Source organism: Microcebus murinus, chromosome 20, assembly GCF_040939455.1.
Source record: "Microcebus murinus isolate Inina chromosome 20, M.murinus_Inina_mat1.0, whole genome shotgun sequence".
NCBI lineage: Eukaryota > Metazoa > Chordata > Mammalia > Primates > Cheirogaleidae > Microcebus > Microcebus murinus.
This window is the reverse complement of record NC_134123.1, coordinates 25,247,705-25,262,929: the sequence shown is the minus strand read 5'-3', so window position 1 is coordinate 25,262,929 and position 15,225 is coordinate 25,247,705. Positions and strand designations below refer to the sequence as shown.

Genomic DNA, 15,225 nt, shown 5'->3' with positions numbered 1-15,225 from the left:
AGTTGCAGCTTAAAATTTCCCTTAAAATTTTCAAAATCTTTCAAGTTAATGTTACATTTTTGTGCATTTGTCAAATGTTATAGAACAAATAAATTAAAGTTTCCATATTACCTCTGAGTAGTCTCTGTACTATATCAAATCATCAAAGTTAATTAATTCTAACTATTTAAGAGTTCAGCCATTATGTTAAGCAAAATAAGCTAAGCACAGAAAGACAAATATCACATGATTGCACTAATATATGGGAGCTAAAAAAGTGGATCCGGTGGTGGTTACCAGAGGCCAAGAAGGAGAGGAGGGATGAAGTAGGGGAGAATATAAAAGTACTTGTTGGCCGGGCGCGGTGGCTCACGCCTGTAATCCTAGCACTTTGGGAGGCCGAGGCGGGCGGATTGCTCGAGGTCAGGAGTTCGAAACCAGCCTGAGCGAGACCCCGTCTCTACCAAAAATAGAAAGAAATTGATTGACCAACTAAAAATATATATACAAAAAATTAGCCGGGCATGGTGGCGCATGCCTGTAGTCCCAGCTACTCGGGAGGCTGAGGCAGTAGGATCGCTGAGCCCAGGAGATTGAGGTTGCTGTGAGCCAGGCTGACGCCACGGCACTCACTCTAGCCTGGGCAACAAAGTGAGACTCTGTCTCAGAAAAAAAAAAAAAAATAAAATAAAAGTACTTGTTATCACTGAGCTCTATGCTTAAAAACCGTAAAGATGGTAAATTATATATTTTTAAACTCAATTAAAAAAAGTTCAAGTGAAAAATCTGAATTTTATAAACACTGAGAGAAATTGTGAGCCAATTTAGGGACTGTATATTATTGATCCTTTGAAAATGTTGTGTGTTGTTTCTCTCTTAAGTCCTTTGTGTTAGAAATTATTGTTCCATAATGTTTTAATGTCAGTGAAGAATGTCATTTATCCTAAGCATAGCAACCAGTGATTCTTACATTCTGATCAAGGTTCTGATAAAGGCAACTTGCTACCATTTCATGGATGTTTATGATTATACAGAAAGATTCATATTAGATAAATATTTTAATTTGGTTTAGGGGATTTTTCTTTTGGGAGTGGCTGAGCAGCTGTGTTCTAATTATTTTAGTCAGGGATTGAAAATCAGGCTGTTCTAAAGTCCAGCACTTACTAAATTCAGCTACTTAGCCCTGGATTCTTGCCAAAACCCTGTTACTCAAGGGAACTTATGATAAATTTAAGCTGAAATAATTTAAAACTAGGCTAATATTTCCATATCATTGAGAAAATGGAAGATTATAAACAAACATTCATCTTCAGACCTAGTAATTCTGGATGCTTAAGACCATAAAAACACAGCCTTTTGATTATGAGCATGTTCTTGAATTTGAAATGTAGTACAATTTCAGTCATTGCTAATTTGATGATGAATGGGAAAAAGTTGCACTTTGCATTGGCTTCTGCTTTAAAATGAGATCCTGAAGTCCTGGCTGCTTGTGAGATGATAGGCTTGTAGGAGGTGGAAACAAAAGAATTTTTCCATGATCTGGTAGAGTGGACTTGTTTGGACCTTGATCTTGATCTCTTATATAGTGTAACTAGCTTCAAAGCAAAGACTGGAGAAAAAGTTTGCTTTAGAACAGTAACCACAAGTATCATGTCTGGTTCCCAGGCATGTTTCTGTGTTATGCTATGGGTTAGCTAAATCCAAGTTTTTGATATCATTTCAGAAAGTCATTCCGATTTAGCCTGTGTTGGACCAGTATGACCTCAATTTCTCAGTCTTGATGTGGTGAAGCCAGCTTTCCTATTGGGCTAACTTGGGTCAGCTGTGTGTTTATAGCATCCTGGAAGCCTAAGCCAAACAGAATTTCAGCTGTGTGAAGGCTTAGATTATGAAGCATCTATCTTTATAAAACTAGAATATTTTTAAAAAATACTTCGCTTTGAAGTAGGACTTTTAATACCATAATAAAAACAAAGGATCAGTCTTTCCCAGGCATAAGAGGGAAGGTCTTTGACAAAGGCTTTTATTTTCTTTACATTGTATTGATCACTTAGGAAATTAGTTGACAATGGAAAATGGGACACAACTCCTCTCTACTAATATAGTATGTCATCTCATTATGATAGACTATCTCAGGATATGCCTTCATGATAAGACTGGCATGCTTCTAAGCTTTCTATTGCTATCTTTTCTATATTTGTTTAGGGTTTTCCCAAGATTCACAGGCTTCTTCTCTTTATGCATCTAATAATATCATCTACTCCTTACAGCTTTAACCATCTCTTCTTTGCTGATGGTTCTCTCTCCACTCTGACCTTTCAGAGCTTTTTGAAAGCTTTTTGAAAAACTGCCTTTTTCCTGAGCTCCAGACTCATATTCTCACTGCTCCTTAGAAATTTATTCTGAATCCCCTGTGCTCCATAATTGGTCTAATATTCAACTTATTTTCTCTAAAATCTCCCATGTTACAGAACCGAGGTAACCAAGTCTATGAAGTTATGTAGCTTGCCAAAGAGAGCAAGCCTGGACTAGACACTAAGGCTTCTTTCCAAATTATCATCTGCTGGGCCAAACTACCGATTTCAGGAGGTGGGGGGGAGCATGGAGGAGGAATGTACCACCACTATTTCCTCAATCCCTTGGGCCCCAACCTCAGTGTCATCTTTAGTTCTTCCCTTTCTTTTTTCTGCCCCCCACCCACAACTGGCCAATCCAGTAAGTCAGAATGTCTCTGAAGTATTCATTCACCCATACCGCATTTCATCTTCACTACCTATACTTTTTTTCTGGGCCGTACATTCTGAAGCATCTGTCTCTATGTAGTCAGAATATTTTCTAAAGTCTTTTGAAAGGCTTGGACTGTTGCAATCATTTCCTAAGTTTACTTAAAAGCCTGTAGGCACTCTTCCTCTCTCCGCTCTACATGCCACTGCTGGGGTAATTTGACAGAGATTCAGCCTAAATCATGTCACATGCTCAAAAATTTTATCTTCATTGTTTACTATTAAGGTCAAAGTCTTTTTTTTTTTTTTTTTTTTTTTTTTTTTGAGACAGAGTCTCACTTGTTGCCCAGGCTAGAGTGAGTGCCGTGGCGTTAGCCTAGCTCACAGCAACCTCCAACTCCTGGGCTCAAGCAATCCTCCTGCCTCAGCCTCCCGAGTAGCTGGGACTACAGGCATGCGCCACCATGCCCGGCTAATTTTTTCTATGTATATTAGTTGGCCAATTAATTTCTTTCTATTTATAGTAGAGACGAGGTCTCGCTCTTGCTCAGGCTGGTTTCGAACTCCTGACCTTGAGCAATCCGCCCGTCTCCGCCTCCCAGAGAGCTAGGATTACAGGCGTGAGCCACCACGCCCGGCCAAGGTCAAAGTCTTTAGCTTGATATTAGAGAACTCTATAGTTTCTCTGGCCAACTTCAAACACTTTTGTCTACATTACTCTATTTGATATCCAGAAATGACTCTCTGACCTATATTCTCCTCTCTCAGCTTTGTTCAAGCTGTTTTCTCCTTTCCCCTGGTTGACCCATCTCTCCTCATCTGTAGGAATCCTGCCCATTCTTTAATCCTGGGCTCTGTTCTTCCACAGTTTTCCTTGGTAGATTCTGTCAGGTACATCCCTTCTCTTTATACTCTTGTTTCATCACTGGCCTGTTAAATATTTGACTGTAAAGTATAGTTATTTTAGTCTTTTTTATCCATGTCTTACAAAGAGTAAAAGTTCTTTTGAGTCCTCATTGTTTTTGGATTTCTGCAGTTTCTTTCTCTTTTTTTTTTTTTTTATTATTTTAGCATATTATGGGGGTACAAGTGTTAAGGTTACATATATTGCCCATGCCCCCTTTCCCCCTTGAGTAGGAGCTTCAAGCGTGTCCATCCCCCAAACGTTGCACATCTTATTCATTGTGGTTGTATATATCTATCCCCTCCTCCCACCCTCCCTACACCCGATAAATGTTACTCCTATATGTCCGCTTAGGTGTTGATCCGTTAATACCAATTTGCTGATGAGTACACGTGGTGCTGGTTTTCCATTCTTGAGATACTTCACTTAGTAGAATGGGTTCCAGCTGTATCCAAGAATATACAAGAGGTGCTATATCACCATTGTTTCTTAAAGCTGAGTGGTATTCCATGGTATACATATACCACATTTTATTAATCCACTCATGAATTGATGGGCACTTGGGTTGTTTCTACAGCTTTGCAATTGTGAATTGTGCTGCTATAAACATTCGAGTGCAGGTGTCTTTTTCATAAAGTGACTTTTGATCTTTTGGGTACATGCCCAGTAGTTGAATTGCTGGATCAAATGATAAATCTACCCGTGTCGCTTTGAGGTATCTCCATATTACTTTCCACAGAGGTTGAACTAGTTTGCAGTCCCACCAGCAGTGTAGGAGTGTTCCTCTCTCTCCGCATCCATGCCAGCATTTGTTGTTTGGGGACTTTTTGATAAAGGCCATTCTCACTGGAGTTAAGTGATATCTCATTGTGGTTTTGTTTTGCATTTCCCTGATGATTAGAGATGTTGAACATTTTTTCATATGTTTGTTGGCCATTATTCTGTCGTCTTTTGAGAAGTTTCTGTTCATTTCCTTTGCCCATTTTTTGATATGGTTGTTTGATTTTTTCTTGCTGATTTTCCTGAGTTCTAAATAGATTCTAGTTATCAGCCCTTTATCGAATGTGTAGCTTGCAAAAATTTTCTCCCATTCTGTGGGTTGTCTGTTTGCTCTCTGGACAGTTTCTCTGGCTGTGTAGAAGCTTTTTAATTTGATCAGGTCCCATTTGTTTATTTTTGTTGCTGTTGTGATTATCTTTGGGGTCTTCTTCATAAATTCTTTGCCTAGGCTTATGGCTAAAAGACTTTTTCCAATATTTTCTTCTAGGATTCTAATAGTTTCACACCTAACGTTCAAGTCTGTTACCCAGCATGAGTTGATTTTTGTGAGAGATGAAAGGTGTGGGTCTTGTTTCAGTCTTCTACATGTGGCTATCCAGTTTTCCCAGCACCATTTATTGAATAAGGATTCTTTTCCCCAGTGTATGTTTTTGTCTGGTTTGTCAAAGATTAGTTGGCTCTATGAGGATGGTTTTATATCTGGGTTCTCTGTTCTGTTCCACTGGTCAATGTCCCTGTTCTTGTGCCAGTAAAAAGCTGTTTTAATGACTACAGCCTTGTAGTATAGTTTGAAGTCTGGTAAATTGATACCTCCTATTTTGTTTTTATTGCCTAGGATTGCTTTTGCTATACTGGGTCTTCTCTGGTTCCATATGAAGCGTAAAATTATTTTTTCTATATCTGTGAAAAATGATGATGGTATTTTGATAGGGATTGCGTTTACTCTGTAGGTCACTTTGGGTAGTATAGACATTTTAACAATGTTGATTCTGCCAACCCATGAGCATGGTATATTCTTCCATCTGTTTACATCCTCTGCTATTTCCTTCTTCAGTGTTTCATAGTTCTCCCTGTAGAGGTCTTTTACCTCCTTAGTTAAATATGTTTCAAGGTACTTTATTTTCTTTGTTGCTATTTTGAAGGGAATTGAGTCTTTGATTTGGTTCTCACTTTTACTGTTGTTGGTGTATATGAATGCCTCTGATTTCTGTGTATTGATTTTGTATCCTGAGACTTTATCAAATTCATTTATCAGATCAAGGAGTCTCATGGTTGAATCTTTGGGGTTTTCTAGGTATAGTATCATGTCATCAGCAAAGAGTGAGAGTTTGATCTCTTCTGCTCTCATTTGGACGCCCTTATTTCTGCTCTCTTGTCTGATTGCTGTAGCAAGGACTTCCAGCACTATGTTGAACAGAAGTGGAGATCGTGGGCAACCTTGTCTTGTTCCAGTTGTAAGTGGAAATGCTTTCAGTTTTTCCCCATTCAGTATGATATTGGCTGTGGGTTTGTCATGTATGGCTTTTATCATTTTTAGGTAAGCCCCGTCTATGCCTATTTTGTTGAGCGTTCTTATCATAAAAGGATGTTGAATTTTGTCAAATGCTTTCTCTGTGTCTTTTGAGAGGATCATATGGTCTTTGTTTTTGCTTCTGTGTATATGGTGAATTACATTTATAGCTTTGCGTGTGTTGAACCATCCCTGCATCCCTGGGATGAAGCCCACTTGGTTGTGATGAATTATTTTCTTGACAAGGACCTAGATTCGATTGGCTAGGATTTTGTTGGGAATTTTTGCATCTATATTCATAAGGGATATTGGTCTGTAGTTTTCTTTTTTTATTACAGCCTTTCCTGGTTTTGATATCAGGGTTATGTTCGCTTCATAAAATGTGTTGGGGAGTATTCCATCCTTCTCAATGTTGTGGAATAATTTCTGCAGGATAGGCACCAGTTCTTCTTTGTAGGTGTGGTAAAATTCCCGTGTGAAACCATCTGGTCCAGGACTTTTCTTTTTAGAAAGGTTTCTTATTGCTGTGTCAGTTTCAGTATTTGATATTGGTCTGTTCAGGACTTCTATTTCTTCCTGGTTGAGCCTAGGGAGGCTCTGTGTTTCTAAGAAATTGTCCATTTCCTCCACATTTTCCAGTTTGTGTGCATAGAGGTTTTTGTAGTATTCATAAATTATATCTTGTATCTCCATGGCATTAGTTGTGATTTCTTCTTTATTGTTCCTGATGGAGCTTATTAGAGATTTCTCTTTTCTGCTTTTCGTTAGCTTAGCCAGTGGTGTGTCAATATTGTTTATTTTTTCAAAGAACCGACTTTTTGTTTTATTAATCTTCTGTATAGTTTCCCTGTTGTCAATTTCATTTAGTTCTGATTTGATCTTAATGATTTCACTTCTTCTGCTGGGTTTGGGGTTGGTCTGTTCTTCTTTTTCCAGCTCTTTGAGACAATTCATTAGGTTGTCTGTTTGTGATCTTTTCAACTTTTGGATATAGGCATTTATGGAAATAAACTTTCCTCTCTGGACTGCTTTAGCTGTGTCCCAGAGGTTTTGGTAACTTGTGTCACCGTTGTCATTTAGTTCAAAGAATCTTTTGATTTCCATTTGATTTCCTCATTTATGAAGGAATCTTCATTTATGAAGTGATCATTCAGCAGAAGGTTGTTTAGTTTCCATGGCTTTGTGTAGAAATGAGGACTCCTGTTAGGATTGATTTCTACATTTATTCCATTGTGGTCTGAAGAGATCCATGGTATAATTTGTATTTTTTTTAATTGTTTGAGACGTGCTTTGTGTCCTAGGATATGGTCAATCTTAGAGAATGACCCATAAGCTGATGAGAAGAACGTATATTCAGTGGTTTTGGGGTAGAATGTCTTGTAGATGTCAGTCAGGCCCATTTGTCCTAGGATTCTGTTTAAGTCCATTATTTCTTTGTTGATTTTCTGTTTGAAGGATCTGTCCTGTGCTGTCAGTGGGGTGTTAAAGTCTCCAACTATTATGGTGGTGTTGTTTATCCATTTGTTTAGATCCAGTAGAGTTTGATTTATGAATCTGGGCGCACCAAGGTTGGGTGCATATATGTTTAGAATTGTTATGTCTTCTTGTTGAACTGTACCCTTCACCATTATATAGTGACCTTCTTTGTCTTTTATTACTTTTGTTGATTTAAAAACTAAGTTATCTGTAATCAGCACCACCATACCGGCTTTCTTTTGCCTTCCGTTTGCTTGAAATATCATTCTCCACCTCTTTACCTTTAGTCTAATTGCATCCTTGCAGGTTAGATGTGTTTCCTGAAGGCAGCAGATACTTGGCTTGTATTTTTTTATCCATTAGGCCAGCTTCTGGAGTGGGGAGTTCAAGCCATTCACATTTATTGAGATAACTGATAGGTGGGGCAGATTTCTGTTTATTATGTTGGGTTGAACTTTGTTGCTTTGTTTTCTCTCTTGAGCCATTGTAGTATCTGGGCTTTGATCTTTAGCTCTGTGTAGATTTACATTCGTGAGTGTTTATTGTGCTGATCCGTAAGTAACACTGTTTTGAGTACTTCTTGAACGGCTGGTCTTGTCTTGGTGAAGTCCCTCAGTCTTTGCTTATCTGAGAATGTCTTGATTTCTCCTTCATATATAAAACTTAGTTTTACAGGGAATAAAATGCTAGGCTGAGCATTGTTCTGTTTCAGAAGAGTGAGAATGGGGCCCCAGTCTCTCCTTGCTTGTAAAGTCTCAGTAGAGAAGTCTGGTGTTATTCAAATTGGCTTTCTCTTGTATGTTACTTGCTTCTTTCGTCTTACAGCTCTTAGAAGGGCCTCTTTAGTTGATATTTTGGTCAGTCTGATGACTGCATGTCGTGACGTCTTCCTGTTTGCATTGAATCTCCCAGGGGTCCTCTGAGTTTCTTGAACTTGTATATCAAGATTTTGAGCAAGGCCTGGGAAATTTTCCTCTATTATATCTTCAAATAGCTTGTCCAACCCTTGAGTGTTGTCTTCTTCCCCTTCTGGTAACCCTATGACCCTCACATTAGGTTTCTTCATGTAATCCCACATCTCTTGTAGGCTTTGCTCTTTTCTTTTGTTTCTCTGCTCTATCTCTGTGACTGATTTATTTAATTGGAAGGTGTTATCTTCAATCTCTGAGATTCTTCTGTTTGATCTACCCTGTTCTTGAGGCTTTCTATTGTATTTTGTTGTTTCCTGAATTGATTCTTCATTTCCAGGTGTTCGGTTAAACTTTTCTTCATTGTATTGATTTCTTTAGTGAACTTTTGTTCCAGGTCATGGAAGCTTTTTGTGGTTTCTTTTTGTTGGTTATCGAGTTGTTCTTGCAGGTCGTTGAATTTTCTTATGATCCACATTCGAAATTCCTCTTCTGTCATTTTGGTTGCCTTTTGGCAACCAAATTTTGGTTGGTGTCCGTTTCTAAGGGGCTGGTGCTCCTCTTTGGGGGTGTGGTTTCTGTTTGGGGATTTCTGCAGTTTCAATACAATGTCAGTGGTGTGGATTTAGTTTGTTTCTGAAATATGAGGATTCGTGGCTTTTATCTGAGTTGCCTTCTTTCTTCTTTTCTTTATTTTCTGTGTTCTAGTTCTTTACTTTTTCTTAAGCTGTGTCTAATCTATTTTAACCTGTCCATTGCATTTAATTTCAGTGACTAAAGTTTTTAATTTTTAGAAATTCTATGTGGTTTCTTTTCAAATATGCCTATTCTTGAATTTTCCATAGGATCATATTCTTACGGTTTTAATAATTTCTTTTATATTTATAATCATTTATAATTAATATTTCTATCTGATAGTTCTTTGGGGGTTTTTTTGTTTTTTGTTTTTGTTTTTTGAGACAGAGTCTTGCTTTGTTGCCCATGCTAGGGTGAGTGCCGTGGCTTCAGCCTAGGTCACAGCAAGCTCAAACTCCTGAATGCAAGCAATCCTACTGCCTCAGCCTCCCAAGTAGCTGGGACTACAGGCATGTGGCACCATGCCCAGCTAATTTTTTCTATATATATTAGTTGGCCAATTAATTTCTTTCTATTTATAGTAGAGACGGGGTCTTGCTCTTGCTCAGGCTGGTTTTGAACTCCTGACCTTGAGGGATCCTCCTGCCTCTGCCTCCCAGAGTGCTAGGATTACAGACGTGAGCCACCACGCCCGGCCTTGTTTTTTGTTTTTTTGAGACAGAGTCTCACTCTGTTGCCTGGGCTAGAATGCTGTGGCGTTAGCCTAACTCTCAGCAACTCCTGGGCTCAAGCGATCCTCCTCCCTTAGCCTCCTGAGTAGCTGGACTACAGGCATGCGCCACCATGCCCGGCTAATTTTATATATATATGTATATATATTAGTTGTTCAGCTAATTTCTTTCTATTTTTTTTAGTAGAGAAGGGGTCTTGCTCTTGCTCAGGCTGGTCTCGAACTCCTGAAGGAGCTCAAGCGATACTGCCGCCCCAGCCTCCCAGAGTGTTAGGATTACAGGTGTGAGCCACCAAGCCCAACCTCTGATGGTTCTTTTATCAGAAGTTCTTGGGTTCTAAAGATGCTCTTAATTTGTTGACTCTTACGGTAGTTTTTTCCTTTTGTATTTTTTACACTTTAGGAAAATTTTTATCTGTAGGGTAATCTCATATGACCTGGTGTTAAGTTGTATATTTTGAAAGTGAGGATAAATTTGCCTCTTCTAAATGCCCTAGCTTGGGCCAACTTTTATGGTAATTTCTTGGTTTGGAGTTCCTAGAACATTCAGGTATTATCATTGAAATTATAATTTTGAAACCTAAATCCATGTGAGTTGCAGGCCCAAGGTTTCAATTTCCAGGAAAGACTTTTTTCTATCCCCAAAAACCTAAGCAGAGATGAGCTTTCTTGTCTGCTCTCTGGACTGTTAAGTGAATTTAGGCCCAGGGTTTCAATTTTCAGGAGAGAATTTTTCCATTCCTTGACAACCTATGCAGAGATAAGCTTTCTTGTGTGCTCTCTAGGCTGTTAAATGATTTTTTTCCTTACTACATCTTTTCATTGAAGATGTAGAGAGTTTCCACTTTAATCACAGTCTCAGTTCTAGTTCTCTACCTTCTATAATCCCAAGGCCATTCCTGTTACATGGCAAACAAAACCCAGACCTGGAAGTTACTGAAACTGTCTTCCCACACCCCCGTGTAGCCACTATGTCAGCTCATGTGCTACTACTGTGGTTTTCAGTTCCTTCTTTGACTCTAGTCCCCAGGGTTGCCCTTTCTTACGAGTTTATTTTCATGCATTGAAAATAATTTTTGGTATATTTTACCTAGCATTTCTAGGTCTTTATGGGGAAAATGTGTGGGTTATATTAAACATCCATCTTGCCTAAAATGTAAGTTCATTGTGACTTCTTTAAGGGTAGATAACCTATGTTGCTTTTTTTTTCATGTTTTCCAGCAACTGGTACAGAGTTGTTCATTATATTTGATGAATTCAAAGTAAGTTAAAGGAAACATTTTTTTCTGACTATTCTGAGCATAGAAAGGAATACCCAATATCCTTTAAAAATACATTTGATGACCTGTCTTTCATTGCTGATATGAGGAGCTACTTCTATCTAAGACCTATTGATTTTCATCATTAAAATAGTTCATATCTTAAATTTCTGACGCTTTTCTTCTCTTGTTCAGTTAACAAAATATCTAGGATTTTTTTTTTTTTTTTTTTGAGGCAGAGTCTTGCTCTGTCACCCAGGCTAGAGTACAGTGGCATCACAATCTCAAACTCCTGCGCACAAGCCATCCTTCTGCCTCAGCCTCCCGAGTAGCTGGAACTACAAGTGCGTACCACCACACCAGGCTAAATTTTGTATTTTTTGGAGAGAAAAGGTCTTGTTATGTTCCTCAGGTTGATTTAGAACTCCCGGCTCAAGGGATCCTCCCCCTTGGCCTCTCAAAGTGCTGACATTACAACCGTGAGCCACTGGAATATTTTCTTATATGATCTCTAAAACATCATGAATGTCCAGAACTCCTGACATCCATATTAGTCTGTCTATAGCCCATTTTGGCTTCATCTTAATGTCTGTCTTAAATCTTTGCCCCCTTCCTCCATTATTATGGACCTTCATTTTGTCTGTCTGGTATCTGACCCCTTAGAAATCTTCAAGAAATCTCATAGATGCTACCCTTGGCAGGAGGCAGGAAGCTAAAAATTCAAAACCCTTGATTTCCAGCTCCTTTGCAGCTTGTTTTCAGTCACGAACCTCAGCTTCATGAAATCAGACATCTGCCGAGGACATTGAGTTCACGGCTAGTGAGGCAGAGGCAAGAACACCAAGAATCCTCTTGAGCCTGCTTGGGGGTGCTGGCTGCAGCATGTGCATGGCAGCCACAGCAGCAGTGTCCTCACCAACCCAGGTCTGTGGTATTATTATTGGAATATTGTTATGGCCCCTGAACTCGGTTCTTAAATCCTCTTGGATTTTGTGAATGACCCCTATACCCTTTAAAAAAAAACCTAAACCTGTTATTATGAGAGATTGTAGGTTTATGTGCAATCATTTAAAATAATACACAGAGATTCCTTGTGCCCTTGACCCACCTTCCCCCTCTGGTGCCATCCTATAAGATAACTGGGATACTGATGTTGATATACTCAGGATGCAGAACGTTTCCATCTCTGCCGGAATATCTTATATTGTTCTTTTATAGCTACAAACACTTTCTACCCATCCCCTATTTAACCTCTGGCAACCATTAATCTAGCAATTTCATTTTGGGGAATTTGTAGACGACACAATCTGGTTCCTTAACAGAGGGCTCTTCAAATTATGTATTTCATATTGGGTATGTTATAGTAGTTTGTGTTTTTTGAGGAATTGACCCATTTTGTCTAAGTTATCAAATTTATTGGGGCAGAATTCTTCATGGCATTCTCTTATCCTTTTGATGTCTGTAGTGCTATCCTGTTTCATTCCTGTTAATCATAGTTTATGTCTTCCCTTGTTTTTGGTCAGTCTTTCTAGAGATTTATCAGTTTTATTGATTTTTCAAAGAACCGGCTCTTTGTTTCATTGCTTTTTCTGTGTTGTCTTTGTTTTTAATTTCATTGACTTCTACTCATAATTATTTCCTTGCTTTTGTTTGCTTTGCACATGTATTGCTCTTTTACCAGGTTCTTGAATTGGTAACTTACATTGTTATTTGAGACTTTTCCTTGTTATAGTGTATGTATTTAGTACTATAAATTTCCCCCCTGCACTGCTTTAGTTGTGTCCCACAAATTTTAATACATGTGTTCTCATTTTCATTCTGTTCATTATGTGTTTTTTTATTTCACTTGAGACTTTCTCTTTGACCCATGCATTTTTGAGAAGTTTATTATTTCATTTTCAAGTGTTTGGGATGTTTTCTGTTGTCTTTCTGTTACTGCTTTCTAGTTATATTACTTTATTGTTGGGGAATGTGCTCTTTATGATTTTAACTCTTATAGATTTTTTTTTTTTTTTAAACAGAGTATCACTCTGTTGCCCCGGCTAGAGTGCAGTTGCATCATCATAGCTCACAGCAACCTCAAACTCCTGGGCTTAAGCAGTCCTCCTGCCTCAGTTGCCCAGGAAGCAAAGACTACAGGCGTTTGCCACCATCCCTGGCTAAATTTTCTATTTTTAGTAGAGATAGGATCTCACTATTATTCAGGCTGGTCTCAAACTCAAGTGCTCCTCCCACCTGGGCCTCCTAGAGTACAAGGATTACAGGCATGCACCATCATGCCTGGCCATCCCCAATGTCTTTTAAATAAATTCCTTTTCTGTCTATGTTAGCCAGTCACTGTCTGTGTCTTGCATCTAAAAACCCTAGCTAATACTACTTTCCAACTGCATTTGTTTAATAACCTTCATTTTAGTACTTACTATATTGTACTCTACTTGTCAGTTTACATGTTGGTCTCCACTACTATACTGTGAACTTGAGGACATAGAGCTTCTTTCCTTTGTGTGTTTAGCCTGTTGCATGGTAAATAATTGATAAGTATTTGAATTAATGAGTAAATGAATAGATTTTATTAATTATCACCATTTTTCAAAAGTCATGGTTGTAAACTATGATCTGTGGAGATTTAATTATTATTCTTTTTTTGTCTTCAGACAGAGTCTTGCTCTGTTGCCCAGGCTAGAGTGCCGTGGCGTCAACCTAGCTCACAGCAACCTCAATCTCCTGGATTCAAGCCATCCTTCTGCCTCAGCCTCCCGAGTAGCCGAGACTACAGGCATGCGCCACTTTGTCCGGCTAATTTTTTCTATATATTTTTAGTTGTCTAGCTAATTTCTTTCTAATTTTAGTAGAGACAGGGTCTAGCTCTTATTGAGGCTGGTCTCGAACTCCTGACTTCAAGCAGTCCTCCCGCCTCGGCCTCCCAGAGTGCTAGGATTACAGGCATGAGCCACCGCACCTGGCCAATTCTTATTCTTTTGGTTGTATATATTCTCCTATCAGTCTTAGCCTTAAAAGCAGGGTAGTTTTGCTTCCACACCTTGTGTTCAGCAAGTAACTGACCCCAGAAACAGACTGTATTGTCTGTTATATGATTGGAATGACATTTTACTTGAGCTTAATCATGCCATAGTTCAAGCATGGACATGTAAGAAGTTCTTTACTCATTCCACAAGACCTATTTTGCAGTTCTTGCTATTTCTTTATTTCAGGTTGACTTGAAGTGTTGTTTCCACAGTAATACATTTCAAAACACACATCCCTCAGCGTGTGCAAAAACTCTGCTATGTGCCTGGGAGCCTTGTTTCCTAGTCAGGAAGCACATGACATTCCCTCAGCCTTTCCTGCACTTGACTTTGGGTTGTCTTATGGATAGCAGGAAACCCTTTTGGTTGTTTTGTACCATTTAGCCTAGGTGCCTGGGTTAAAATGTATCTAAGGGATTTTGATATATGATGTGCTCCATTACTAAAGTGTTCAAGCTTTGGCTGGTGACCACTAGCAAAGTTGCTGGAGGGAGTAGATGGAATAGATGTAGGGGACATTACAGGGTTGTGAGCTAATCATTCTGCTACTTGGCATGATGTCATCTTTATTGCTAAGGCAATCGGGGTGACTACCTATTTGTTGCTTTGGAGGATTTTCTTACAGCTTTTACTGCCTTCGGGAAAAAAGTGTTAATAGAATTGAGTGAACCAGGATAGTTGGGGAGTAAACTGTTAGCCTTTTTGAATAATTTTCCTGACTTTCAGTTATGAGCATATTTAGTGGCTTCATGTTTTTCCTCCTTTGGAACTATTAATAAATTGACTAGACTGTATTTGAACACAAGAAGAAGTTTTTTTTTAATATCTTCTCTCATAACTTAGTTTCTTGCCACCTTTTCTTTTTCTGTTTTCTTGTTACTTTAGCTGGAAGTCTTGTTATATAAATATTCATTGGAAATATTCTAGAAAAGGGTGAGCTATAAATAAAGATTTCAGAGACAAGGGTATCATCTTTTTTTTTTTTTTTTTGAGACAGAGTCTCGCTTTCTTGCCTAGGCTAGAGTGAGTGCCGTGGTGTCAGCCTAGCTCACAGCAACCTCAAACTCCTGGGCTCAAGCGATCCTCCTGCCTCAGCCTCCCGAGTAGCTGGGACTACAGGCATGCGCCACCGTGCCCGGCTGATTTTTATATTATATATATTAGTTGGCCAATTAATTTCTTTCTATTTTTTAATGGTAGAGACGGGGTCTCGCTCAGGCTGGTTTTGAACTCCTGACCTTTGAGCAATCCGCCCGCCTCGGCCTCCCAGAGTGCTAGGATTACAGGCGTGAGCCACCGCGCCCGGCCAGGGTATCATCTTAATTGTGTTAGCAAAGTAAATTGAAGAGATTTA

The 15,225-nt window shown here is 38.9% G+C and overlaps 1 protein-coding gene across 3 annotated transcripts in view; it reads left to right on the top strand.

Annotated features, from left to right (window-relative positions):
* The window catches only part of CFDP1 (craniofacial development protein 1), a 100,587-nt gene that overhangs the window by 26,528 nt on the left and 58,834 nt on the right, over positions 1-15,225 (top strand). The window contains exon 6 of one of the 3 annotated variants that reach the window (XM_075995800.1): positions 5,681-5,942. The exons of the other annotated variants lie outside the window; for them this stretch is intronic. Within the exon in view, the coding sequence (XP_075851915.1) occupies positions 5,681-5,927 (247 nt within the window). The 3' untranslated portion in view covers positions 5,928-5,942. Of the gene's footprint in view, positions 1-5,680; positions 5,943-15,225 lie in introns of those variants that run through there. 3 annotated transcript variants of the gene reach the window in all.